Raw genomic sequence first — 22,762 nt, 5'->3', positions numbered from 1 at the left:
TTTACGTTCATTTTGCTTTTACTCAATGTTAATGATCTGTCTGATTTTATATTTTAACTTACAAGCTATATGCTATAGTTGATGTGTATATATGCATGTTAGGGAACTTTCTTGGGAGGTCTTTGATTTATTTTTGAATTTTGGTGTTGCTCTTAAACTCTACTTAACTTTTACATACTATTTATATTTTATCTTATATATTTTATGTATATGCGCTAGCTGTTGGAAAACGTAATGTGAACTAATTTCGGAAACCGAAGCACGAGCTACAAATATAGGATCAAGTTAAGGACAACCTTATGATAATGCAGCTCCAGAAGCATTTTACAAACACAAAAATTAATTTAACTTGTATATTTTGAATTTTTGGTTGATTTTCCTTATTTGTTGTGTATTTCTGATTCTAATTGGAATTGAATTCGCATTGCCATTATGTTTTTTACTTATTTAAATTTTTAACGCTAATTTTCACTAATTTTATTATTATTCTTTTATATAATTTAGCACTTAGTTTTCAATTAATTACTTAGCAACATGTTGCTTAACAATTTTCCCATTTTCCATATAATTTTGCTTTTGTTTCTTTTATGTTTTGAAGACACAACAGTTACTGGTCCAGTTCCAGGAAGTATATGTAATATGTATGTGTATATATATATTTTGTGTGTAGTTCTTGTTGTTGTTGTTCTTGTAGTTATAGGCAGCTTTTACCGTTGCACATAACTGTACTGCGTCAGATCGTTGCATACTTCGCTGTGCTGCGTCGACGCTGTTAATGCGGCGAAGGCGTGATGGGGGCGTTGCTGTGGTGCTGCTGTTGTTAACAGAGAATGCTGCTGCGGCTGTGTTGAATCGTATGTTGTCAGATCTACACTGGCGGCTAAAAAATTTAGCATACCACATTAAACGCAACCCTTTTTTATTTACTTGGTTTATTTACCAGCTGCATGCAGGCGATTATAAAGATTCTTGCGCTTTTTCTTCAAGATAACATCCAAATTGTAACTGTCCGCCCTGGAAAAAATATATAAATTATAATTGAACAGAAAATTTCACAATTCATTATACCCTTGCAGGAGTTTTCAAAATTTTTCCCGAAATGTGTAACTTAATTTTATTAATAACTAAAATAGATTTGTTAATTTAGTCTTTATATAATAATTAAAATTGATTTTAATTTTTTAGTCTTTTATAAGAGTTATTGAAAAACTTATATTTTGACCCATAAGTCCATTGTTACTTTTAAATTTCTTAGTCAAAAATAAAAGACTTCAAGGACTTTTATAGTTTTCCTCCTGACCAAATTTGTGTAAAATGCGGACTACTGCGGACTACAGTCGAAAATGGAATATATAAACAGTGCTCTGCAAGGGTATTAAATCTTCGTCATTCCGAAGATAGGTTTTTTTCTTTCTGGTTTACTTCTCAGATCTTCCGTTGCCCAGCAGATCCTTAAATGCCACATAGATCTTGTTTAGCGTCAGATTGGATAGCCCCTGGCCCAAATATCGTACAAATTTAAGTTGCTCACATTTGGATAAAGCGCTCTCGTGGAAGTCCAAAAAGGGTCGATGATCGGATATCTGATATTCCTGTGTACAGTAATATATATTTAAAGAAAAAAATAGAAAATTTCGGGTGAATAACAAATATTCCAAACTAGAATACGGCAAGAGTTTTGTTCTATATGCGCTAGGAATGATTGGTGAAATTTTGATCTAGAATCAGAATGAATAATGCCAATTGTATGTATTTTCGAGGGGTAATCAAGAACAAATCTCCGCTGCACGCTTCGCAATTCGCCATCTTGTCTTTAAATCTCTTTGGCTGTCTGACGTCCCGTTACTCTCTTTTGCTCACATTGCAAAACTTGATGAAGTTCTCGATGAGTATGCACTTTTCATAATTGCTCAGACATTGCTGGCTACTACTCTGTATACCGAACTGTTTCAATAGCTCCTGCTTTTTGGGCGGCAGGCGGCTGATATGCGTACAGACGCCATCTTCAATGCGATGAGTCTCATGCACATTGAAATTCTCATAGATGATCAACTGTTCCAGCGAACGAGGCGGCGGACCCAACGCTGGGAGCGGCAACGGCATCGACGGTGGCGGCAACAGAGATACCGACGACGATGACGACGCTACACAACCGTAACGTGTATCCAGTGTTGAAGAAGTTGAGGCAGATGCTCCTACTCCTCCAGTTACATAGCTGTTAACCGTGTTGGACAAACTAGTGCTGTTACTGCTGCTGTTGCTGTTAACGCTGCTGCTACTGTTATTGTTAATGTTGTTGCTGTTGTTGTTGCTATTGCTGCTGCTGCTGCTGTTACTGGCAAACTCGAGCGTGCCGTCATTCGCGGCCGCCATATTCTTGAGGTCTACAAGAAAGATTTGCATTTTAAGATTTATCGGCATCGGCATTTTAAGATAAATCGGCGGCCATATGCAAAAGAAATTTGATCTTTGCCTAGCACAAATGCAGATAACGCGATTACAGGCATAATAAATAAATAATATGTAATCACTATAGGCATAAATAAGTATGCAGAATGACTTAGTAAAAAAGAAGCCGTTTTTTGTTCGCTATGTATTGTATATATATATTTGTTGTTGCAATTTCTCTTCATATGTTTGTATATATATGTAGTTATATATGTAGGAGTTGTCTATATAGTTAGGATTGGGTTTTGCACAAATATATCATTTGTTCTTGGCTTACTAAAATATATGCTCATCATATATATTTATATTACTCATTTATTATTCATTAATAGTTTTGCATTAGCTTGATTCTCTATAATGATGTTGACAGTTTACATGTTTATGTATATATCTATATGTATATATATATATATGTGTGTGTGTGTGTGTGTGTGTGTAATTGTAATAATCTCTTTTCAAGGAATAACATTGCATAGTTTAGGGCGTGATCATCGTCCAACAATTTAGTCGTTTAACATAATACGTATTAAAAATTTGGCAAAAAGCTTGTAAAATTAGACTAAAAACGAAACATACGCTAAAAAAAATAGATGATGATGATAAAACAGAAGACACAATAAAAGAGGACAAGGACAACATTTTTAAAATCCAAATATATGTATAATAAGAATTAAATTATAAGCTAGTAATAGTAGTTTTGGGGCATTTTGGGTAGCTGGAGCAGCATACGATTGTCAACAGGTGGCGCCACTGCCGCCATATTTGGCGCCACGCCGACGCCAATCTCACATGCTGGGCGGCAATGCATGTGGCGGCATCTGAGGCGGTTGTGCTGTCGATGTGGGCGCCGGTGGCGCCACCTGTTGTCCATATCCCATTGCTGCTGCCATATGGGCATGTGGATGTGGATGCGGATGTGAATGCGGATGAGGTGGCAAACCATAGTGCGGATGTGCGTAGGCGAAATGATGAGGATGTGGATGTTGCTGCGGATGGGGATGTGGATGTTGCTGAGAATGTGGATGTGAATGCGGATGTGGAAGCGGGTGCTGCTGTTGGTGTGGATGCGAATATTGATGTGGATGCGGCGGTGCCACATGATGCTGAGGATGATGTTGCTGTTGCTGCTGCTGGTGATGATGTGGTTGTGCATGTGCATGTGCATGTGGATGTTGCTGCGGCGTCATGGGCGTGACACGAGTTGGCGTTGACGGTTGTTGTTGTTGTTGCTGCTGCTGTTGCTGCAAATGATGCGACATATGTGGCTGCATCAAATGTGGATGTTGCGGATGAGGCGTTGTTGCTGTTGCTGCTCCTGATGTTGCGGCTGGCGTTGTGGGCGTTCCTGGCCTGGGCATGGTCGTGCCTGTGGGTGTCATTGTGCGTGCTGCTGCTGCTGCTGACGACGACGGCGGCTGCGACTGCGCTGCTGCTGCTGTTGGCTGTGTCGTGTGTAAATGCGTGCTGCTGTTGCCTGTTGCATGTGTATTGTGGCTGTTGTTGTTGTTACTGTTGTTGTTGTGTGTGGGCATCGTTGCTGTTGCTGTTGTTGGTGTGTTTGATGCTGCTGCTGCTGGCGATGCAGGCGCCGATTCACATTGCTCTTGTGTCTGTTTGACCGGTGTGGATGTTGTTGTGGTGTTGGTCTTGTTATTATTGTTGTTGTTGTTATTATTGTTGGTATTTTCGCCTAGTGATTTAAAGCGTATGCGTGGAAAAAGAAGAAGAAGAACACAAACAAATTGAAGTCGAAAATTAAAATGATTTTTTTGTTGCACAGTGAAAATACTTTTTACGTTTCTTTTTCTAGTTTTAAAGAGGCAGCCAATTTTTAAATATATATATATACATATATATTTTTTTTCATTTTTCGTTTCGAGAGCGAACTGAAAGTGCATGTGAAAAACAAATATATAGAGCAAAAATGAGAAATGAAAAATGCAAAATAGAAGAAATCATAAAAGTAAAATCGTTTGTAGGCACTGTTTTTGTGTATATTTTTAAAATTTAGCACATTTCGCCTAAAGCTATTTTGGCTTTTCACTTTAATCTCTTTTTTTTTGCTTTGTATATAATATTTCTTTTCTATTTATTTTTTGTTTGTTTGCCTGTATAATTTTTTGTTCTGCATTTGCACTATACATAATAGTGGAATTTTAGATTCGGATTTTCGAAATTCGGAACTCACCAGCTGTTGTGTTGGCCAAGAAGCGCTTGGTTTTATCGAGTATATAAGGCAGATTGTAGCCATCCTTGGTATAGCTATAATAATTGTGGTTAATTAATTCAATATTGTAAAAACATTTTATAGAATTTAAACTTACATTTCTGTGCGTTTGGTGCAAAATAGATTCTTAAAATTGCTATAAATGCAAAAGAGCGTGAACGTTGGCAACCCTTGGCCCAAATAACGCGCAAATTTGATTTGTTCGGGTTTGTTGAGGCCACATTGATTTAAGGATAACCACGGCCGATGATCCTTGATTTCGTATTCCTGCATTTAATCAGAAACAAAAATACATATCACAATTAATTAACTGCAAACAACTGTTAGAAATTTAATTCTTATTGGATCGTTAACTTTGTTTTCTAATATGACACCCCAAAAAGTATGCTATATAAAGCCAGTAACATTTACTTGAAAAGTATCTCATTTCAACTTTTCTAAAGCCACAGTAAAGGTAGACATCTTTTAAATTTGCACATATGGAAATATGGTAATTCTAGAAGTCCATTTTCCGTAAATACATATTGTATGTATTGGGCTCTACCTCATCCCTAGCCTTTTGGCATCCCCCTAAAATTTTAAGGCTATTATAACGCTGACGTCAAACTCATTTCCTGCATATACATATGCATGAATATAAATATATATACTAGAGATATTACATATGTATGTATTTATCCTAGAGCTGTAACTACATTACAGCCACCACCCCTTTTTCCTGAGAAACTCACAAAAACACACACAAATACATGCGTATGAAAACTTTGCCCACTACTAATCAAAACTTATAATTCGTGTACAACGAAAAGTTTAAAACGAAAATTGTACAAAAGCTAAAAACTTGCAGACCCCAAAATGCAAACACAATCATAGAAAGGACTCTGCGCCTAAAAGCATACCATGCATACACACATACAACCGCACACTCACCCCTCACACACACACACACAAAACTCATACTCACACCCATACAATGTATATTTTATAGTGTAAAAATATAAAATAAAGCCAAAACGAGAGGGAAAAGGCAGGAAGAAAGCAAAACCAAATAGAAAAGCAAACAACATTTTCAATGAAGCCATTTTCCACAATGGTGGCGGCCAGGCGGTAGCAGGAGAGACAAGGGGTTTGAGTTGTGGGGCTCTAAAAGGGTTGCCGCATGCCAACTATCTGAGTGTGAGTAAGACTACGAGTGTGTGTGTTTATGTTTCAAATAGGCGCAGCAGCTTGACGGACGTCTGTGTGTGTTGAGAGAGAGTCAACAAGCATCGCCGACGCGTCGTCGTTCGTTTTGGTGTAGCTCGTTCGTCGTCAACGTCGTTGAAACTTATCAACATCCTCATAATCAGCGCGACGCCAACGTTGCCACCCAAATATCGGCCCTTTCCCACCCATCCACCTTCTAAACACACACATGGCAACGCTGTCGAAAATTTCACGTGTGTGTGTGTGTGTATGCATGTACTTATAAATGTACGTATGTATGCACGTATGTATATGTATGTGCATACATTTTTGGTTTTGATTATGTTAAAAATCAATAGAGCAAAAAGGAGTGACGACGCCCCGTCATTGGATATAGTGGGGAAGCATAAGGTCTCAAATTTCCAGAGTCAAAAATACTTAAAGCTTGACTTTGGATATGTGTGTGTGTGGGGGAGTGTACCAAATTATATGAGAGAGGCAAAGAGAGCGCGCGAGAAAGCAATTCAACGCCTTTTAAATAATGACAGGCCCCTTCTGAAAGGTGTTACACTGGCGGCTCATTAACATCAGCGTGCGTGCGAGAGAATACGAGTAGCAGAGTGGGAGAATTGGGAGAGATGAGAGAGCCGAGCTTGCCTGTCACGCCAAGTGTTGCCATACTTCTGGCTGCTGTCGTCGCTTGATTGTTTTGGTTGCTGTTGCTGCTGGACTCGCAACGAAGAACGGGTGGGTGGGGTATATTTGTGTGTTTACATTCCCATAGCCGCTTAACTGTTTCATAGCACACAAACAACAACAACAAATAAAATGAAGGAAAAGAATCAACAACAAATAAAATGAAGGAAAAGAATCAACAACAAAAAAAGAATGAAAGCAGAAATGGCAATGTGTTGCGGCATTGTGTTCTTGCTTTTCCTTTTATTGTTTTGCCGTGTTGTTGCTTTTTTGCAACTTATTGGCAGCCAACAGACTTTGTGTTTGTGTTGGTGCGTGTCTGTGCGTGACGTATCCTGTTTGCCTGTGTGCGTGTATTTGTTTGTTGATGTGTGCGGCCTGCGGTTGTTGTCTGTGGTGTGTGTGCCGTGGTTGTTGTTGTTATTGTTTTTATTGAGACAAGTGTGAATTGTTTTTCTTTCTGTTTCTGTTTTGTTACTTGTGCGTGCAAACAGCAACAACAGTTGTTCGTTCGTGTTGCTGTCGCCTGGCAATGATTTTTTGATTTTTGAGGGTTGCGTGTGCGTGTGTTTGTTTGTGTGTGTGTGCATGTGTGCGATGGGGAAGCTAACAATTTTCACACTTTCACTCTTTGCGTTTAACAGGTTTTTAACAACAATTTGAGCGTTGCACGTGTGAAAAAAGGGATGGAAAAGGTTCATTCATTAATTAATGGTCTTTTTGCCTTTTCGATTGACAAAACTTGTTTAAATGTTTAATTAAATGTTGCAGGTGAGCAACCCCAGATAAACATAACCTCACATTTTGCTGTTCGACCAATGATAATGAGAGATACACTAACAACAAAGATTATGTATACAACAAAATTGTATAAATTTTACATTTTTGGCAACCAATCTGTGTTTTCTCACACCCTTCTGCTCGTTATACAACACTAATTTAATACAGCCCCAAAGCTAAATATTTTACATGCATGTGTGTGTTGACAGTATATGTATGTATGTATATAGTCATCATATAAGTTTGGCAAGTACAGTTATAAGTTCATATATATATATACATATACAGTAATATATACATATGTGTATGTACTTACATACGTGTGTATATAATTTAAAATTATAATCAATGTTCATGTGTTTCTGTGTGAGCGCGTAAATTGTGCGAAGCCGAGACAGAGACATTGTACCTGCTCAACACTTTCCACCTCCCACCACCCACAGTTAAGCTGTCCTCTACACTCACGCACACAGAGATGGGCAAACTTATTGCATATGTGTGTATTGGTGACTGCGGGTGTTACTGCTGCTGCTACTGCGCTGCATGCGCATTTAGTAGCCTTCAACGACGCCTCTAGGGGCCCCCACACACACACATAGACATATACCAATACAGACATACATACGAAAGGACATACGAAGGCAACTCAATGGACAGTCCGACAAACGCCCCAAGTAACTTGATGATTGTATGTATGTGCAAATAAGAGAGAATGAGTATGTGTGTGTGTAAGAGAGAAAAGAGGGGGGTCATATACAATTACTCAATAGCACCCGCTTGAGCTTTTTGAGGGTTGCCCGACCCACTTACCCACACATAACTATACACACACACACACATACACATATAGAAAACTTTGTAGTTTGAGCAGCAGTCGCAGTTGCTGCTTCTCCGTTGCTCCCTGTAAGTAAAGTTTTCGAACAACAGAGGAGTGTGAGTGTGAGAGAGAGAGAGAGCGCAACAATTTTGAGTTGAACTGGAACTGAAAAGGAGGAGGAGGAAAGCGAGGAAGTCAAAGCTAGGCATCTTAGAACTAAAATGTTGTAATAGCGGCCGAAGGGCCGAGAAAGCAGCCATGTTGAAATAAGGTTAGGCTCTAGCTGCTTGTTGTACTTGCTATATGTAGTCGTAGTTGTATTTGTAGTTGAATTTGTTGTTGCTGCTACTACTGCTGCTGCTTCTGTTCCTGTATTATGCCATCAATGCCGTTTCATACATACTTAGTTTGAGTGTGTGTGTGTGTGGGTGCCAAATCTAGTTGTGTCCGTGTATGTGTGTGTTTTTGCGTTCCGATAAAGCTGAGCGTAATGAGCATGTGTCGGTGTGAGGGCGTTGGGCAGGGTTGACTTGCCTTGCCTGGGATGGCATAGTGTTGAAAAGGCGCCAAATGTGTTAGGGAGGAATGTGTGTGTGTGTGTGTGTGTGATATACATGTGCATGTTTGTATGTAGGTGTTTAGAAACGCAGACATATGTACACATATTCATACATTGTGCCACACATGATTACAGTTGTATTTGTATGCTGAATTTGTGGTTGTGGGTTGCTATCCCCGCAGTCGGCGCTGGCGTCGCTGCTGCTGTTATTACAATTTATAATGACATTCGTTGGGTGAATGTTTGAGTGTGTGCGTGTGTGTGTGGGCGACATATAATAGAGTGAGAAATGCGCTTGTGTAAAGGATATGAACGGTGTATCCGCGTTATGAATATATCTATATATATGAAAATGCCTTAAATATATATCTACATATAGAAAATATACATACTATACATATATACATTTGCAAATATGAAACGCTATTCGTGAAAAGCTCTGATGAGCATGTTAAAAATTTATTGAAATTGCAAAATGGGTACTAAAAATATATACAGTTAGTCGAGTAATTGTTTGACAAATAACAAAAACCTCTATATTTTATATTACAAACAAAACTATCCTGTAGTGTGTTTACTTTTTATTTTATTATTGTTTAAGGTTCGTAGAATAAGATTAAAAAAAATAACTAATAAGATACATAGGGTTTTATTTTGTGTATATTTTTTGTAAATAAAAAACATATAAGGGAATCTTTCGTTGTTAACACATTTGCTTGACCAAAATAATAATATTTTCGTATACAATACATCTTGCACTATCTTCAAAAACTTTTATCCTTGCCCAACACCAATTCTGAAATTTCTTTACACCAAAAATTTAAAATGCTTGAATTTGGAGTCCTTTTTGGCCACATTCCCAACCCAATTCAACTACTCCCTTTTCCCTTTTCCCCAATTTCCCCTTTTACAAACTTACCTCGCAGAATTTAATGAAATTGTCGACAACAATCGATTTGTCCGTCAGTGTCATTTGGCCAGTGAAACGGACGCCCAGCTGCTTGAGGGTGTCCTTCTTCTTGGAGGGCAGTTTGTTCATGTGCTGGAAGATGCCCTCCTCCACCTTGTGCGAGGGATGCACATCGAAGTTCTCCTTGATCACAAAGCTGCCCAACAGTTTGGGAGCAGATCCAACTGCGGATGCGGATGAGCAACTGGTGCCACTTAAACCACTCAAACCACCAAATTCACAATGCTCCTCCGAGGAGGTATTCGAGTTGGAGGCATTCAGATGGGAGCTGGGAAAGGCGAGCAACTCCAATGATGATTCATTTGAATTGGAGGCATTCGAGCCATTCGAGGTGCTCGTCATGTGCTGCAACTGCAGCTCGAAGATCGTCTGCTTCGAGTCGTGATCGAAGACAGCGTCCAACGTGGAGGAGTTGGCGTCCAAGCTGTTGGAAGAGCGCGAAACGGAAGAGAGCAGGGCGGCGACTTTGCGGGAGGCGGAGCGCGACTTTTGGGAGATGCTTGTCGAGGAGTCGAGATCGAGAAGACCAACTCCTCCTCCTCCTCCCCCACAGACACTAGCTCCCACTGGTGAGGCGGGCAGAGGAGGGGGTGTGACTCTGCTTGCTGATCCTGCTCCACTTCCACCAACTCCTCCTCCTCCTACTGCTGCTGCTGCTGTAAGCTTGCTGCATTTCTCCGCAGTTGCTGCGCTGTCGGCTCCATCCGCTATGCCGACGCCGCTGCCACTGTTTGGCGTGAAATCAGTGGAGTGACGCAGATATTTAATAAACTCAAAGGAGCCATCAAAATGCTGAGCGGCGTTCGCAGCCGGCGCGTGTCCGTTTGGTGTGGCCACCGCTGTCGGCCAGCGATTGCTTAGCAGCGCCTGCGACGCCGGCAGCGCTGTCGCTGTCACTGGTTCGGTACCAGCAGCGGCAGCGGCAGCATCACGCTGCGACTGCGACGTCGCTGCCTCATAGCCGAACTCTGCGCTGCCGACGCCATTTGTGTGTAAATACTGTTGTTGATGCTGCTGCTGCTGCGTTGACTGCGCAAACACTTGAAATTCCTCGAAATTTGTGCATTTCAGTTCGCCATTGCTCAAGTACTTGGAAAACTCTGAAGGATCATTCAGTGAGTTGAGAAAGAATGAGCTAAAATTGCTCGATATGCAGGACATTTTCTTGTTCTGTTCCTTTTACTCTTGTTGTTGTTGCTAATACTGTATATGTATAACTCTTATAAATATCTATTTATTTATATATTCTCGTTATTATATTTTTCTTTATTTTGTTTAAAGCTGCTCCTTTTGCATAGTTTTAGTTTTGTTGTTGTTATTGAAAAATTATGGCACATTTGAATGTTATTCCCTTTTATTTGCTGCTTATTTATTTTCTTTTTTTTTTTTGCTTTGATTGGCGCAGGCTAACTGTTAATAATTTACACACTCACGCACATACAGCTGCATATTTGCGCTGTCTCTGCCTCTGATGTTGCTACTGCTGTTTTGAAATTTACTTTTAGTTTTCCACTTCCATTTCCAGCGTTTTTCGTTTGTTCATATTTTATTACAATTTTCCCCCCACATACACACAAAAACATTACTTGCTCATGTGTGTGTATATAAATTTTTCTTCTTATTATAGCAAAAGCAAAGTGTAATTTATTATTCTTATAGCTCTCGCTCCGTTGCTGCCTCTTCCTCTCTTTCTCTCTCACACTGCCTTTCGCTCCTTGAGACGGCGACGCGGTCTTTTCACCGTATGTGGTCGCTTGTTTCTCTTGTTAGTGTTGTTGTTGTTGTAGCACTGTCTTGGCTAGCATGTGCACATGTGTGTGTGTGTTCGTTCAATTGCCTGCCACTGCCATTTCCCCTTCTCCGCACTCAAAACTATCGCTGGCTCTTTCACACACATACAAGCACATGCACTGCTTCTGCCGACGGCGACGGCAGCACAAATAGGCGGCGATTTGAAACTGGTCTCTGCTCTGCGGTTTGGTCTGGGCCTGTCTTTTGGCTATCTTATGATTATTATTATTATTATTATTACTACAAATTTTTTTGTTTTATTTTCGTTTTCGTTTTGCACTATTTTCACTTGACTTAGCTTGCTTCTTTTTCGTTCACACAGGTTCACAAACACAAATAAATGTTATTAGCGAGGCGCGGTCGCGACGTTAGTTTATATTTCGTTTTCCTCTTACATTGCTTTCAAAACAAATGCCGCCCATACGTTTCGTTGTGTCGTTGCCGTCGCCTAGCGGAAAACGGAAAATAAAATCTTGTGTTGTATTTTCACCGCTGCTTTGTAAAGCAACGCGACGTAACCGTACCGCACTCGAATGAGAACTGAGCCGAAAAACTGAGCGGAAAACTGAGCGCGCTAGTTAATCTGTGTTTGCTCTCTCTCCATCACTAACGCTCACTCTCTCTCGCTCTCGCTTTCAGGGAGCGCAAGTCACGTCTGAGTATGGGTGTGTGTTTATGAGTATGTGTGTCTGTGTAGCGCGCGCTCCTTGTAGTTGTAATCAAAATCAGTTGTTCGTTGTTGTTGTAGCTGTGGCTCAGCGACTAGGAAACGTGTATTTCTTCCTGTGACAGGCTGCTTTTGCTCTTTTTAACCCTTCCATATAAACCTGATTTAATCTTTGATTATTATGCCTGTGTTGTTGTTGTAGCTGAGGCTGCGACTGGGGCTGAGGCTGCTCTTGAGGATTATGGTTGCCTTTCGTTTGCTATTTTCGAAAATTCCACTAAATTATCCGTTGTGTGTTGAATGCGCGCTTGTGTATGTGTGTGTGTGTGTGCAGGTAAAACAGTTCATTTGCTTAGAGTTGCCACACCGTTGTACTTTACGGGACCACCTGGAATGCGAAAAAAAATTTTTTAAATTAGTTTTTCGTTTTGATTTTTTTTTACGACTTTCATTGTATGCGGCAGGCTGTTTAACCATTAAACTTAACTTAGAAAGCAGCGAGCAGGTAGAAACTAAAGAGTCTGTTACAAGGCCATTACAACACCGTAATAACATGAGTGCAACTCAAAGCCGTTGACAACTCTGGCAGTAACTAAATAGGATAAGCGCCTACACATCCCCCTCCCCACACCACACGCATACAGTAACAGCCCGCAAAAATACTTAAGCCGCAACGCGACTTTCAGCACAATTTATGGGCATTTAAAATTTTGTGCAAAGAATTTTTATAGTTGTTTTATGTATACAGTTTGTATGTACATATAAAATGTACATTTTATATATGTATAGGCAGATTCGCCTTTTGTTCAATAAATATAATTGCCATTGCAGACGCTTTTAATTATAAATAGAGCGCGGCAAGGAAGTCATCAATTAGGCAAGCACAAAAACGTGCATTTTGGTTATTATAATTACCTCTTTGGCTGAGGCTGTGGTTCATGATTTTGGCACAATTTCATGTTTAAATTTTTAACGTGCTTTCATTCAATTTTAATAGACACAGACACTCAATTTTCGATGTTACAACACGCGCGCCACTCTACATTTTCATATAAACATCTATATATATTACGTACTTTTGTGTATATGCATATGTGGGTAATTTTTCAATTAATTTTAATTATAAACTTAATTAGGAAATCAATGAACGAACGCGAACGGAACAAACGGACACAATTGGGGAAAAGTCTGTAAGCGCTAGCGAAACCTACAACAAGTGAGAGCGAGCGCGAAAATGAATTACTAGAACGGTGCGGCAACAAAAACAATGACAATTCTCAAGTGCGCTGCGCATACAACAAAAACGTCAGCGTTACGTTCCTCCTGTAAGTTTACTGTTCGAATAACATTATTTGTTGTTGTTGAAAAGAGAACGGATGTCAAAACAGAAATGTTAACTAACATAACAGTGGCATTCGCTGAAAGTTCTTAACAGCGTGCAATATTGTCACTGTTACCAACTTAGCTATTTTACAGCTAGTTCTCAGACGGTTTTAAAAAGTTGGCTAGGGTTTTAGCAATTTGTTGGGAAGATCTCGGACAACGGCGCGCAGTTTAAAATCGTGAATTTCAACAACAAAAAAATATAAAAACAAAAATTCTGCTAAACTTTTACGTTAAAATAAAGATACATGACCAAAAATATTATTTTGAATAAAAGGACAAATTATGTAAAATAATCTAGATCAGTTTTCTTGATCTGGCAGCGTTAAGTTGAAGGGCAACTTTTTACCAGGTGGCAATATCAAATACAACAACTACAGCGAAATAAGCACAAAACGTGCGCCTCAAAACAATAAAAACAAACGACTAAATGAAGTTCGTTATTAAAAGTATTAGTAAAAACTCCGGTCGCCTGGGCCAACTGCGAATCAAGGAAAGCAGGGAGCTTCAAACGCCGTTGCTTATGCAAACAACTAAAGGCGGTAGCATTCCATATCTTACAGCCGATGCATTTGAATTGGTCAGCAATGAGGAGAAACATTTGTTGCAGCTCACATTATCCACAATGGATCAAATGGCAGATTCGTTAGTCCAGTGGAATCGCTGCTTGAGTGAATATGTGGGCTTTCCTGGTCATAGCACGGTGTTGCTACTCCGAGATCCTTGTGATTTGACGCCAGCAGGTGGAAATGATCGTGACGTGGTGCCGCTTTTCACACGACGCGGCAAAGAATCCCTGACAGCTACTCAATACCTCGAAATGGTAGCCAAGTTTGCTCCCGACGTTTACCAAGGCTTGTGCGATGCAGACACAAGTGCTGAAAGCACTAAGAAGCGGGTGCAGAAGTCCGTGGATCGCACCGAGCGTTTTATGAATGAATGTTATGAGCAGCATGGCAAGTTAGAGCGTCTGGCCAACTCCACACTGCTGGCGCCAATTGTTGGAGGCTACAACACTTATGCCCGGACGCAGTCCATTAAACACGCGAGACAACAACCAACTGGCAGTTATGGTGGCTACGTTTTTGAGGGATTTCATACGAATGGATTGGCAGCCACAGCTCTTAAGGCTGCACAGTTGCTACCGGTTGTGGAGCATTGCCTACAACAGCTGGAGGATGAGATGCCGCGTCTAATGCCAGGTGCTTATACGCCAGTGCTAACGCTGGAGTTGATCCGCAGAGGCGTCGATGTTTTCGACACTTCCTATGCGTATTGTGCGGCTGTAAACTACAAGGCATTGACATTTAGCTTTGTCCCAGATAAAGTCGAGCATTCTGCATTCTTGGATCTAACAGATGAGGCTACCAAGGAGGAGTTTACACCTATATTAAGCGGCTGCAGCTGCCTGGCCTGTCGGAAACACACTCGTGCTTATGTACATCATCTGTATAAAACCCATGAACTGCTGGGACCTATTCTACTGATGATGTAAGTGACGTCTTTATATATTTGCAACGTTCCCAACTAAATAATGTTTTGATTTATTCAACAGCCACAACTTGCATCATTACATGTCCTTCTTTGATGCTATACGTGCCAGCATTGAGGCGGATCAGCTGCCAGAGCTGATTGAGCATGTGAGATTGCAGAATACGGACTCGGAGATCGATTATCGCATTGAACAGAACGTTAAGGTTGTCGGCAAGGCGGCCATGGGCAAGGGATTTGTCGCAGCAGCAGTTTAGCAATAAGTATGAATAAATTTTAATAATAAAACGTTTGCAGGCTATTATATTAAAAACGGTTGCTGCCAGAGGGATTCGCTGGTGGGTTGATTAACAATGTACTGAACCTGCTCATAAACTGCATCATAGGCATTGCCCGAAATGCTGCGAATGCGCTCAAGCACTATCTGCTCCGTTAAATTGTGCAACTTTTGCTCGTCTGGAATAAAATGAATAAATTTAGGAAGACTGCTTAATATGTTGTCAAAATCAGTGCTCACCTGCTAGAGGAATAAAGCCGGCCAGCTCGCAGAATCCCACGTTGAATGCAGTCACATCTTTGGAAACGCAAAACTTTTCACGGACAAACACAAACAGCCGGAGTTCGTCACTATTCTTCTGCTGTGTAATGAAGATATTGTGTGGGAGATTATTGTCACACAGCCACTCGGTGAGCCTATGGATATTGCTAATCTTCTCCAGCACCTGCTCCGCATCATCTTTGGCACGAAAAACAAAGCAGAGAGCCTCCGTAGGGGAATCCTTTCTTAGTCGATAAGCATAACCCCCCGCAAGTTCTTGAAGATCAACGTTGTCTATGTACAACTCTTGTGGCATATTCAGCAGATGAAAATGCAGGTGGTTCACAGAAGCGAGAGCACCTGGACTGTTGTAGCCCATTCGCATGCTCGGATCATCAACGTTTCTCAGGAAATTAATGCAGAATCTAAGTGACGGAGCCGTAACACGTTGAACCAAATTCCTTTTAACATCCGGACAGACGACTGTATGATATTTGGTAAGTGGACTCTTGTTGATAATCATCTGTATCTCGACCTTATCTATGGCATCATCGATGGTCAACATCACCTCCAGATCATCGACCTTATTGAAATTAAAGTGATTTGGCCTAAATGCGGGTCTCATGCTCTCAATGGTTTGCGGAGCGCGGCGTTTCAACGATCGATCCGAATTCAACTAGAAAATAAACATAAATAATTACACAGAATATATTTTTGGTCACGTTGCACGCACCTCAACATGGAAACCATGTCGCCCGGGGAGTTTCCGGGTTAGTCTATCATCTTGGAGCTGATAGGCAAATAATCCGGGTATTTCGTGCAGCTGCATCCATCTCACCTTAAGCGCATTTAAATAATGTTGTGCCTTCGAGTCAACTGTCGAGTTGTACTTGACTTTACTCGTTGTTCGAATACGTTTTCTTGGCTCCATTAAACCCACAACAACGGCAAATTTCACCAGAGTTGCCAGATCATGAAAATGCCTATCGGCGATTACTTTCGGCGAAACGCCTTTCAAATTTACATTTGAAATATGTGTAAAAATTCGACTTTGCTTTAGAATTTTTCGAATGTTGCGCCAAAAGAAAGTCATGATTGGAGGTGAAAAAGGACGTTTTAATTTACCTACACAAATATTTAAATTTTCTTTTTATTTTTATTATTAGTTGTAAGCTAACGACAACTCTGTCGTTGCCAGCTGATTTTTGTTTTATTTTACAGTTAGGCATACCGTAGAAAGATAATTATGGAAATTCGTAGCCTTGTACGAGGCTCCTGTGAGCGCTTCTGTCCCGATGCTGAGGCCAAAATGTAAGTCCAATCTCTAAGCCAACAATGAGTTTGTACTTAGCCCCATTTGCTACACAGGCGCATTCAGAAGAAGTTGCTTCACTACTTCGAGTACAAGGATGGGCAAAAGCATGTACCCGGCGTGTTGGTAAAGGAGTTTACGCGCTCCGCAGCTGACGCCAAGGTGCCCAAGGCGAAGGACATGCGCACTGAGCTCTGCTTGACCAAAACTGTTGAATATCTTCTCAAGGAGTAAGTTATTGAATGGTATAATTATTATGCAGGTGACGTTTTTGTTCACCACAGTCACAGTGGTGTTATTACTAAATTCACCTTGCATGAAGGGAATACTTCACTTGTTAATAATCTAACCTTGAGCAAAAGACCGAGAAAGAGAGAGAGAGAGAATAAATCTCAACATTTTGCAGCATTCTCCTGGATGAACGTAAGCCTTATCACCTGGCATACGATTTTATATTCGATCGATTGCGGATGGTGCGTCGGGAAATTGTCATACAACAGTACAATGCACGGCAAACGATTCGGCTGTTGGAGCCAATGATCATGTTTCTAGCTTACAGTCGATATCGTCTGTGTGCGGAACCAATTGAAAAGTTTGATCCCAAGATATGCAATCAGCATTTGCAAGAATGCCTGAATATGACGCTCTGTTGTTATAAGGAATTGGACGATGAGCAGGAGACGCAGGAAAACAAGTCCACAATACGAGATTTTCAGCGACGTTGCTTTATTGAAGCATTGTATCAGGTGTTTAATCTGGGAACGTCCGAAGCTCTGGTACGTGGTCTAGCATTGCCCGCAGAAGTGCGAGAGGATAAGATTTTTAAGCTGGCCTTCGGCATATGTATGAACTATCATCAGGGGAATCTGTATAGAGTAATTGTTGGCCTGCCACAGTTGCCACACATCATATGCGCTGTGTCTGCCTCAAAACTTGAAATGATAAGAAGGTAAATGCTCACACATACATATTTAAATTCTTAACGTTTGTATTGATTGCATTATTTTCATGTATATACAGACGCTTGATGGAAATTTTCACGCATGCCTACAACAACAAACAGCTTACTGTGCCGACATCGTACTTGTTGCGTTTGACATTAGTAGAGCCTCCGATTTTGGCTGAATTGTGTCGTCAATATAATATAGCCTTAACTCCTGATCGTAAGGCGGTTCATTTCATTAAGACTGACTTTCGCAGTTCCGCTGAGACAATTAAAGCGCGAAGAGAACCTTTTATTGAGGCGAAGCTGGAGCGCATTTATCTGCCCGAGGTATTGCTGCTGAAGAAGTTGTGGTTATAGGATCCGATCTCTCATAGTTGTATGAAAAATAAATAAATATACAATAAAAACGATACCCATTTAGCGGCATAAAAGTATCGGCGGGGCAGACAGGCAACCCTGTTTCAAAGTTCATCGTTATCGACATTTACAAATTGAATTAAAATAAGTAAATAATAATTGATTAGCATTTATGTCTGTGTAAATTAATTTTTAATTGCAAATGTGTAAAATCACTAAGATTTAGAAAAATGACTTAATTGTATTTACTGCCCCCGGCTGGACGCTTGCCGCACACACATATGTATACATAAAGCGCGCGCAGGGTTGCATTTGATGCCGTCGGTTCGCTGTCAAACACTAACACCAACAAAAGTTGTACGCAAGAGAAAGTGCTTGAGCCATTTTGGAAAATACAATTCCGCCATATTTACCGGCAAAATTCAAAATATTTACATTGCTAGTAAACATATATCGACATATACGCACCATTGTGTAATAATCAGGCCGTGTGGTATCTCAAGACGATCAAAAAGCGACACATTTGCCAGACAACGTCTGCTACTGCCGCTGCTGCCGTCGACGCAGCGCCCCACGCACCGATGACAATATAGGATAGAAGTAAAGAAGGCAACACACAAAACACAACGCAACAAACGATTTGAAACGCAATTGGGCTGCGGGTATGTATTTTATGATATTGCAAAATGGTTTGCTCTCTAATTGGCAATTTGCAGTGGGCCCCATCCACAAATTTGTTGTGGCATATACACACGAACGAGCGCGCGCCTACACACACACACACAGTGACGCACACAGTTACAGACAGACAGACACAAACAAACATACATAAAGAGCAAGAAAAGAAACACGCCAAACGACGACGACGACGTCAACGACGATGACAAGTCATCATCAAGGCGGCAAATATCAGGCTAGAGCGCCACCAATTGTTAAGAACTTATCATTGGCAGCAGCAGCAGTACCATTGCCTCTGCCGCTGCCTCTTTCCCTGCCCATGTCGATGTCGATGTCCTCCTCGGCCGTGCACAATCACAATACAAATACAACATCGCCGTTGTATTTTACCCATGTTCTGCCACCGACAGCGGCAATTGTGGAGCATCAGCATCCCTATAGCACGGAACTGGATGGCACGGAACATATGGGAAATGCTGGCGACAATGGCAGCTTTCTAATCGAGGAAATCATCGATGATTATGATGATGAAGCCAATATAGTTGTTGACACGGGTGAGTTTTTTATATCTGGCGATGTCTACGAATACTATCCGGTGGATCGCATGGATAGACTCGGCTCCTCCGTTGGCATGGCCACGGCAGACGCACTGCCGCCGCCGATAATCATGCAACAGCAAGAGCAGGCCACCGATGATGAGGAGGATGATGATGAGCAACATATGGATGCGGATATGCGTCTGTCATCCGGCGAGGAGGAGGTGGAGGAGGAGGATGGGTCGCCTGTCATGCAACGCGATGCGAATGCCTTTGAGATTGCCTCGGAAATGTTAACCACCATTGAGGCGACGGCCGAAACCATCAAAGAGGAGCAGCTAGAGAACGATTACTATATGAAATCAACGGATGATTCCAATAGCTGTCACGTACAGGACTTTAAGCCCTTTGGCAGAACTCAACGTCAAGCCAACAGCAACATCAGCAATAGCAACAGCTGCAACAACACTAGCAACAGCAATGGAACTGCAAAGCGTTGGAAGCAAACCAAAGTGCCCATACGCATCACGGAGGATCAGTTCAATGTGACGCTTTGGTCATCGTTGAACTCGGAGGATGAGGATGAAGAGGAACTGGACCTGGATGATCCACATGTGCAGCATAAACCGAATGTCAAGCCAAAAATGGTCCTGGATCATATGATACATCATGATGTTCTCAACGATGGTATTGGAAATGAATATGTTATATTACCGGATCCGTTTAGTGCTGCAGCTGTAACGGATGTGGAAGAGGTGGTAAATGCATATATGCGGGATGGTGAAGGCGATGGCGAAGATGTCAAGGAACAGGTCGAGGAGGAGGACAGTCAATCGCTAAGCGAGCAATATCAGCTGGATGAAGCATACGGAAGCATTGAGCTAATTGAGAACATGCCTCATCCCGTTGAACTAATGACTGTGCCCGCATCCACACCTGCTAATCCCACAATAACAACAGCTGCAGCAACAACAGCGGCAACTAAAACTCTACCCAAGTTGGTATTGCAAAACAGCAGCACCAATGTGCGTCTGAAAGCAAATAACAATAATGTAAACAACCATAAGGCAATTAAGCGTCATTTGGCAACCCAACCTCCACCGTTGGCACCAGCCAGTGGCAGCAACAATGCCATGCCACAACAGCTGCAGCATCAACATCAACAACAGCAGCGTGGCAACCAGCAAGCTGCAACCATGACAGCAGCAACTCCGCCAACCGAGGATGATGAGGAGCCCAAGTTTCGATGCACACATCGTGGCTGCAACAAGGAATTCCGTAATCACTCCGCCATGCGGAAGCACATGCATACGCATGGCCCGCGTGGTCATGTGTGCAACGTCTGCGGCAAGAGTTTTGTGGAGAGCTCAAAGCTAAAGCGTCACCAGCTGGTCCATACTGGTGAGAAGCCGTTCGAGTGCACGTTCGAGGGATGTGGCAAGCGATTCTCGTTGGATTTCAATTTGCGTACTCATGTGCGCATTCACACTGGAGATCGGCCATATCATTGCCCCATCGATGGCTGCTCCAAGTGCTTTGCCCAGTCCACCAATCTCAAGTCGCATATGCTGACACACACAAAGCCCAAGCGAAAATGGCCAAGGGCACCTCAAGTGAGCAACAAAACGCCGCTGGTGGCCCGCTATGGACGCTTGGAATTCGGAGAGGATCCAACACTGGTCTATGTCGAGTCTAATGAGGAGCTGGCGTCGGTGCTGCTGGATAGCACGTCGACACCATCCTAACAAGCAATGCCAATGGCTGTTGTGATCTGAATGAAAAAGATGAAAGCCTGTTTTTTAGAGAAGCTTCTGTCTGTACAGTTAGTTGTAAGATATTTAGTTTTATAAACAGGCAATGTGGCCGGATTTCCGGGGGATACGCACCTGGTGTTAATCCCTCTGCTGCCGATGCTGCTTAACGCCCCACAACAAAATAATTGCTAAGTTTTATGCTAATGAGAATGATAAGTTGGATAAGTTGAAGTTGGATTGATTGGAATGCCCGGCACGATGGTCAACAAAATTTTAGAATTAGTTTTTTATACTCTTAAGCAAACAAAGTATGTATGTACCCATTTACCCATTATCATCCCTCCCACGAATCCTTCAGAACAGCGCTATCCTAATTTACTTTCACTCTGGTAAAACTACATACTGTTTAGCGTTTTGTTTCTGATTCTGATCGAACTCTGATCTTAATCCGTGCGGCCACTCGAATAACAAAAGGCTGCACAATTTTTCTATACATCTTACAAATACAATTACTATATTTAATACACATAAACATCTAATAACAATAGGCTATATTTTTGTAATGAAATTGTAACATTTAGTGCATTGAAGTGCGAAAGTAAAGAATATATATACATATAAAAACAATAAAGATAGTCAATTGTTTCCATCATACCTCGAGATAGCAGGTGTCAGAAAAAAAAACCAATAAGATGACTCAGTTTGTTCAACACATTTATTGGAACGGCCAAAACTAAAACTTAAATCTACATTTGACTTAAATGCTGTGAAATGAGAGCTACAGAAATGATATTAAATAGCATATTAGAATATATATAATCTATATCCTATATAAGGAAATATGTCAAAACAGAGCTGGAACACATTTACAGATCTTTAAGCTTATGCGAGAGATAATAACGAATTCCATGAGTTTCTAAATTTATGCTGCATTCAGCGTAACCTGAGGCAGAATTATGGGAAAGCTAGTTAATAATAATTGCAGAAATTGAAAAAATATTCAGTTGACGACGACGACATGATTAATTATGTGACCTTGACGCCTGCTCCATGAGACACCGCTGGTAAAATGTCTGCAATGGGCGTGTATCCAAATCCAAAGATATTGCCGGTTACCGAAAGCAATACGGAGTAGTTGAAGTACCAGAACACACAAAATAGGACCATAAAGATGACGTCTGTGAATAAATGCGATAAGAGAGAACACGCCAATAATTATCACAAATTCAAGTATGACGAATGATTGATGTTTACAACTCACGTATCGTTACACGTTCCCATTTTTCGACTACATACAGCTCAGTCACCTGTTACAGCATATAAAAAGTTATTAACAATTATTTACATGTTTACTTATATATTAACAAGCTGTAAATACTACTAGTAGCATCAATTAAGACTAAATTTATATTTATTTTTTATACCCACCATTAGGTATCGAAACCACCAGTAATTGGCAAAATTGATAATATTGTTAAGCATGCTGGATAAAATAAATTACAAATACTTGGAAATATTAGTAATAGCAGCAATCAACTATAAATTGATTGGAGTGCCTATTAATTGTTTAATCTTAATACTAAAGGGCTTAGTGTTGACAACTGTAGAAGTGCGAAAAACGTTCAGT

At 41.0% G+C, this 22,762-nt stretch overlaps 6 protein-coding genes and 2 long non-coding RNA genes across 11 annotated transcripts; 4 read left to right on the top strand and 4 right to left on the bottom strand.

Moving 5' to 3' along the window:
- Positions 1 to 666: 666 nt before the first annotated feature.
- LOC117786785 (LIM domain-containing protein A) lies at positions 667 to 10,928 on the bottom strand. 3 transcript variants are annotated; one of them, XM_034625171.1, is made up of 7 exons: positions 9,632 to 10,928; positions 4,773 to 4,942; positions 4,637 to 4,710; positions 1,861 to 2,384; positions 1,423 to 1,592; positions 941 to 1,014; positions 667 to 880 (listed from the first exon to the last, which is right to left on the bottom strand). In XM_034625171.1, the coding sequence occupies exons 1-7, from the start codon at positions 10,841 to 10,843 to the stop codon at positions 708 to 710; spliced, it is 2,397 nt and encodes a 798-aa protein (XP_034481062.1). In that variant the 5' UTR covers positions 10,844 to 10,928; the 3' UTR covers positions 667 to 707. The 3 variants fall into 3 exon arrangements, 2 of the variants coding, with proteins under 2 accessions (XP_034481062.1, XP_034481063.1); XR_004617646.1 differs by lacking the exon at positions 667 to 880 and having other exon boundaries at positions 1,946 to 2,384; XM_034625172.1 differs by lacking the exons at positions 667 to 880; positions 941 to 1,014; positions 1,423 to 1,592; positions 1,861 to 2,384 and adding an exon at positions 3,115 to 4,138 and having other exon boundaries at positions 9,632 to 10,917.
- LOC117786893 lies at positions 1,252 to 1,665 on the top strand. The gene is made up of 2 exons (XR_004617652.1): positions 1,252 to 1,372; positions 1,430 to 1,665. It is a non-coding gene; the product is annotated as an uncharacterized LOC117786893 (long non-coding RNA).
- A 363-nt stretch (positions 10,929 to 11,291) lies between the features above and the next one.
- On the bottom strand, positions 11,292 to 13,478 carry LOC117786892. Its single transcript, XR_004617651.1, has 2 exons — positions 13,056 to 13,478; positions 11,292 to 12,528 (listed from the first exon to the last, which is right to left on the bottom strand). It is a non-coding gene; the product is annotated as an uncharacterized LOC117786892 (long non-coding RNA).
- Positions 13,479 to 13,907: 429 nt separating this feature from the next.
- LOC117786818 (queuine tRNA-ribosyltransferase accessory subunit 2) lies at positions 13,908 to 15,297 on the top strand. Of its 2 annotated transcripts, XM_034625222.1 has the most exons (3): positions 13,908 to 14,725; positions 14,846 to 15,014; positions 15,079 to 15,297. In XM_034625222.1, the coding sequence occupies exons 1-3, from the start codon at positions 13,954 to 13,956 to the stop codon at positions 15,269 to 15,271; spliced, it is 1,134 nt and encodes a 377-aa protein (XP_034481113.1). In that variant the 5' UTR covers positions 13,908 to 13,953; the 3' UTR covers positions 15,272 to 15,297. The 2 variants fall into 2 exon arrangements, with proteins under 2 accessions (XP_034481113.1, XP_034481112.1); XM_034625221.1 differs by having other exon boundaries at positions 13,908 to 15,014.
- Positions 15,033 to 16,564, bottom strand: LOC117786820 (GDP-D-glucose phosphorylase 1). Its single transcript, XM_034625226.1, has 3 exons — positions 16,286 to 16,564; positions 15,532 to 16,228; positions 15,033 to 15,470 (listed from the first exon to the last, which is right to left on the bottom strand). The coding sequence occupies exons 1-3, from the start codon at positions 16,481 to 16,483 to the stop codon at positions 15,316 to 15,318; spliced, it is 1,050 nt and encodes a 349-aa protein (XP_034481117.1). The 5' UTR covers positions 16,484 to 16,564; the 3' UTR covers positions 15,033 to 15,315.
- Positions 16,565 to 16,754: 190 nt separating this feature from the next.
- Positions 16,755 to 18,230, top strand: LOC117786826 (germinal-center associated nuclear protein). The gene is made up of 4 exons (XM_034625234.1): positions 16,755 to 16,863; positions 16,921 to 17,094; positions 17,271 to 17,813; positions 17,885 to 18,230. Exons 1-4 carry the CDS (start codon positions 16,799 to 16,801, stop codon positions 18,165 to 18,167), a joined length of 1,065 nt encoding a protein of 354 aa, XP_034481125.1. The 5' UTR covers positions 16,755 to 16,798; the 3' UTR covers positions 18,168 to 18,230.
- Positions 18,231 to 18,483: 253 nt separating this feature from the next.
- LOC117786795 lies at positions 18,484 to 21,749 on the top strand. Its single transcript, XM_034625190.1, has 2 exons — positions 18,484 to 18,829; positions 18,884 to 21,749. The coding sequence occupies exon 2, from the start codon at positions 19,048 to 19,050 to the stop codon at positions 21,124 to 21,126; it is 2,079 nt and encodes a 692-aa protein (XP_034481081.1). The 5' UTR covers positions 18,484 to 18,829; positions 18,884 to 19,047; the 3' UTR covers positions 21,127 to 21,749.
- An 83-nt stretch (positions 21,750 to 21,832) lies between these two features.
- Positions 21,833 to 22,718, bottom strand: LOC117786883. Its single transcript, XM_034625302.1, has 3 exons — positions 22,564 to 22,718; positions 22,397 to 22,442; positions 21,833 to 22,313 (listed from the first exon to the last, which is right to left on the bottom strand). Exons 1-3 carry the CDS (start codon positions 22,615 to 22,617, stop codon positions 22,162 to 22,164), a joined length of 252 nt encoding a protein of 83 aa, XP_034481193.1. The 5' UTR covers positions 22,618 to 22,718; the 3' UTR covers positions 21,833 to 22,161.
- Positions 22,719 to 22,762: the final 44 nt, after the last annotated feature.

This window comes from Drosophila innubila (assembly GCF_004354385.1).
Source record: "Drosophila innubila isolate TH190305 chromosome 3L unlocalized genomic scaffold, UK_Dinn_1.0 0_D_3L, whole genome shotgun sequence".
NCBI classification, from domain to species: Eukaryota; Metazoa; Arthropoda; class Insecta; order Diptera; family Drosophilidae; genus Drosophila; species Drosophila innubila.
The sequence above is the reverse complement of the archived record's forward strand: the minus strand, read 5'-3'. Positions and strand labels throughout refer to the sequence as shown.

What these genes read in the sequence shown, in the direction of transcription:
- LOC117786795 (XM_034625190.1), top strand. Translation starts at nt 19,048, where the DNA reads ATGACAAGTCATCATCAAGGCGGCAAATATCAGGCTAGAGCGCCACCA.
- LOC117786883 (XM_034625302.1), bottom strand. Translation starts at nt 22,617, where the DNA reads ATGCTTAACAATATTATCAATTTTGCCAATTACTGGTGGTTTCGATAC. An exon ending in GGTGGTTTCGATACCTAATG is followed by an intron (nt 22,443 to 22,563) that starts GTGGGTATAAAA and finishes ATGCTGTAACAG; the next exon opens with GTGACTGAGCTGTATGTAGT. An exon ending in ATGGGAACGTGTAACGATAC is followed by an intron (nt 22,314 to 22,396) that starts GTGAGTTGTAAA and finishes ATTTATTCACAG; the next exon opens with ACGTCATCTTTATGGTCCTA.
- LOC117786785 (XM_034625171.1), bottom strand. Translation starts at nt 10,843, where the DNA reads ATGTCCTGCATATCGAGCAATTTTAGCTCATTCTTTCTCAACTCACTG. An exon ending in ATTTCATTAAATTCTGCGAG is followed by an intron (nt 4,943 to 9,631) that starts GTAAGTTTGTAA and finishes GATTAAATGCAG; the next exon opens with GAATACGAAATCAAGGATCA. An exon ending in ACTTCATCAAGTTTTGCAAT is followed by an intron (nt 1,593 to 1,860) that starts GTGAGCAAAAGA and finishes TACTGTACACAG; the next exon opens with GAATATCAGATATCCGATCA.
- LOC117786820 (XM_034625226.1), bottom strand. Translation starts at nt 16,483, where the DNA reads ATGGAGCCAAGAAAACGTATTCGAACAACGAGTAAAGTCAAGTACAAC. An exon ending in GACATGGTTTCCATGTTGAG is followed by an intron (nt 16,229 to 16,285) that starts GTGCGTGCAACG and finishes TTTATTTTCTAG; the next exon opens with TTGAATTCGGATCGATCGTT. An exon ending in CGGCTTTATTCCTCTAGCAG is followed by an intron (nt 15,471 to 15,531) that starts GTGAGCACTGAT and finishes ATTTTATTCCAG; the next exon opens with ACGAGCAAAAGTTGCACAAT.
- LOC117786818 (XM_034625221.1), top strand. Translation starts at nt 13,954, where the DNA reads ATGAAGTTCGTTATTAAAAGTATTAGTAAAAACTCCGGTCGCCTGGGC. An exon ending in GGACCTATTCTACTGATGAT is followed by an intron (nt 15,015 to 15,078) that starts GTAAGTGACGTC and finishes TTTATTCAACAG; the next exon opens with CCACAACTTGCATCATTACA.
- LOC117786826 (XM_034625234.1), top strand. Translation starts at nt 16,799, where the DNA reads ATGGAAATTCGTAGCCTTGTACGAGGCTCCTGTGAGCGCTTCTGTCCC. An exon ending in GTTGAATATCTTCTCAAGGA is followed by an intron (nt 17,095 to 17,270) that starts GTAAGTTATTGA and finishes AACATTTTGCAG; the next exon opens with CATTCTCCTGGATGAACGTA. An exon ending in AAACTTGAAATGATAAGAAG is followed by an intron (nt 17,814 to 17,884) that starts GTAAATGCTCAC and finishes ATGTATATACAG; the next exon opens with ACGCTTGATGGAAATTTTCA.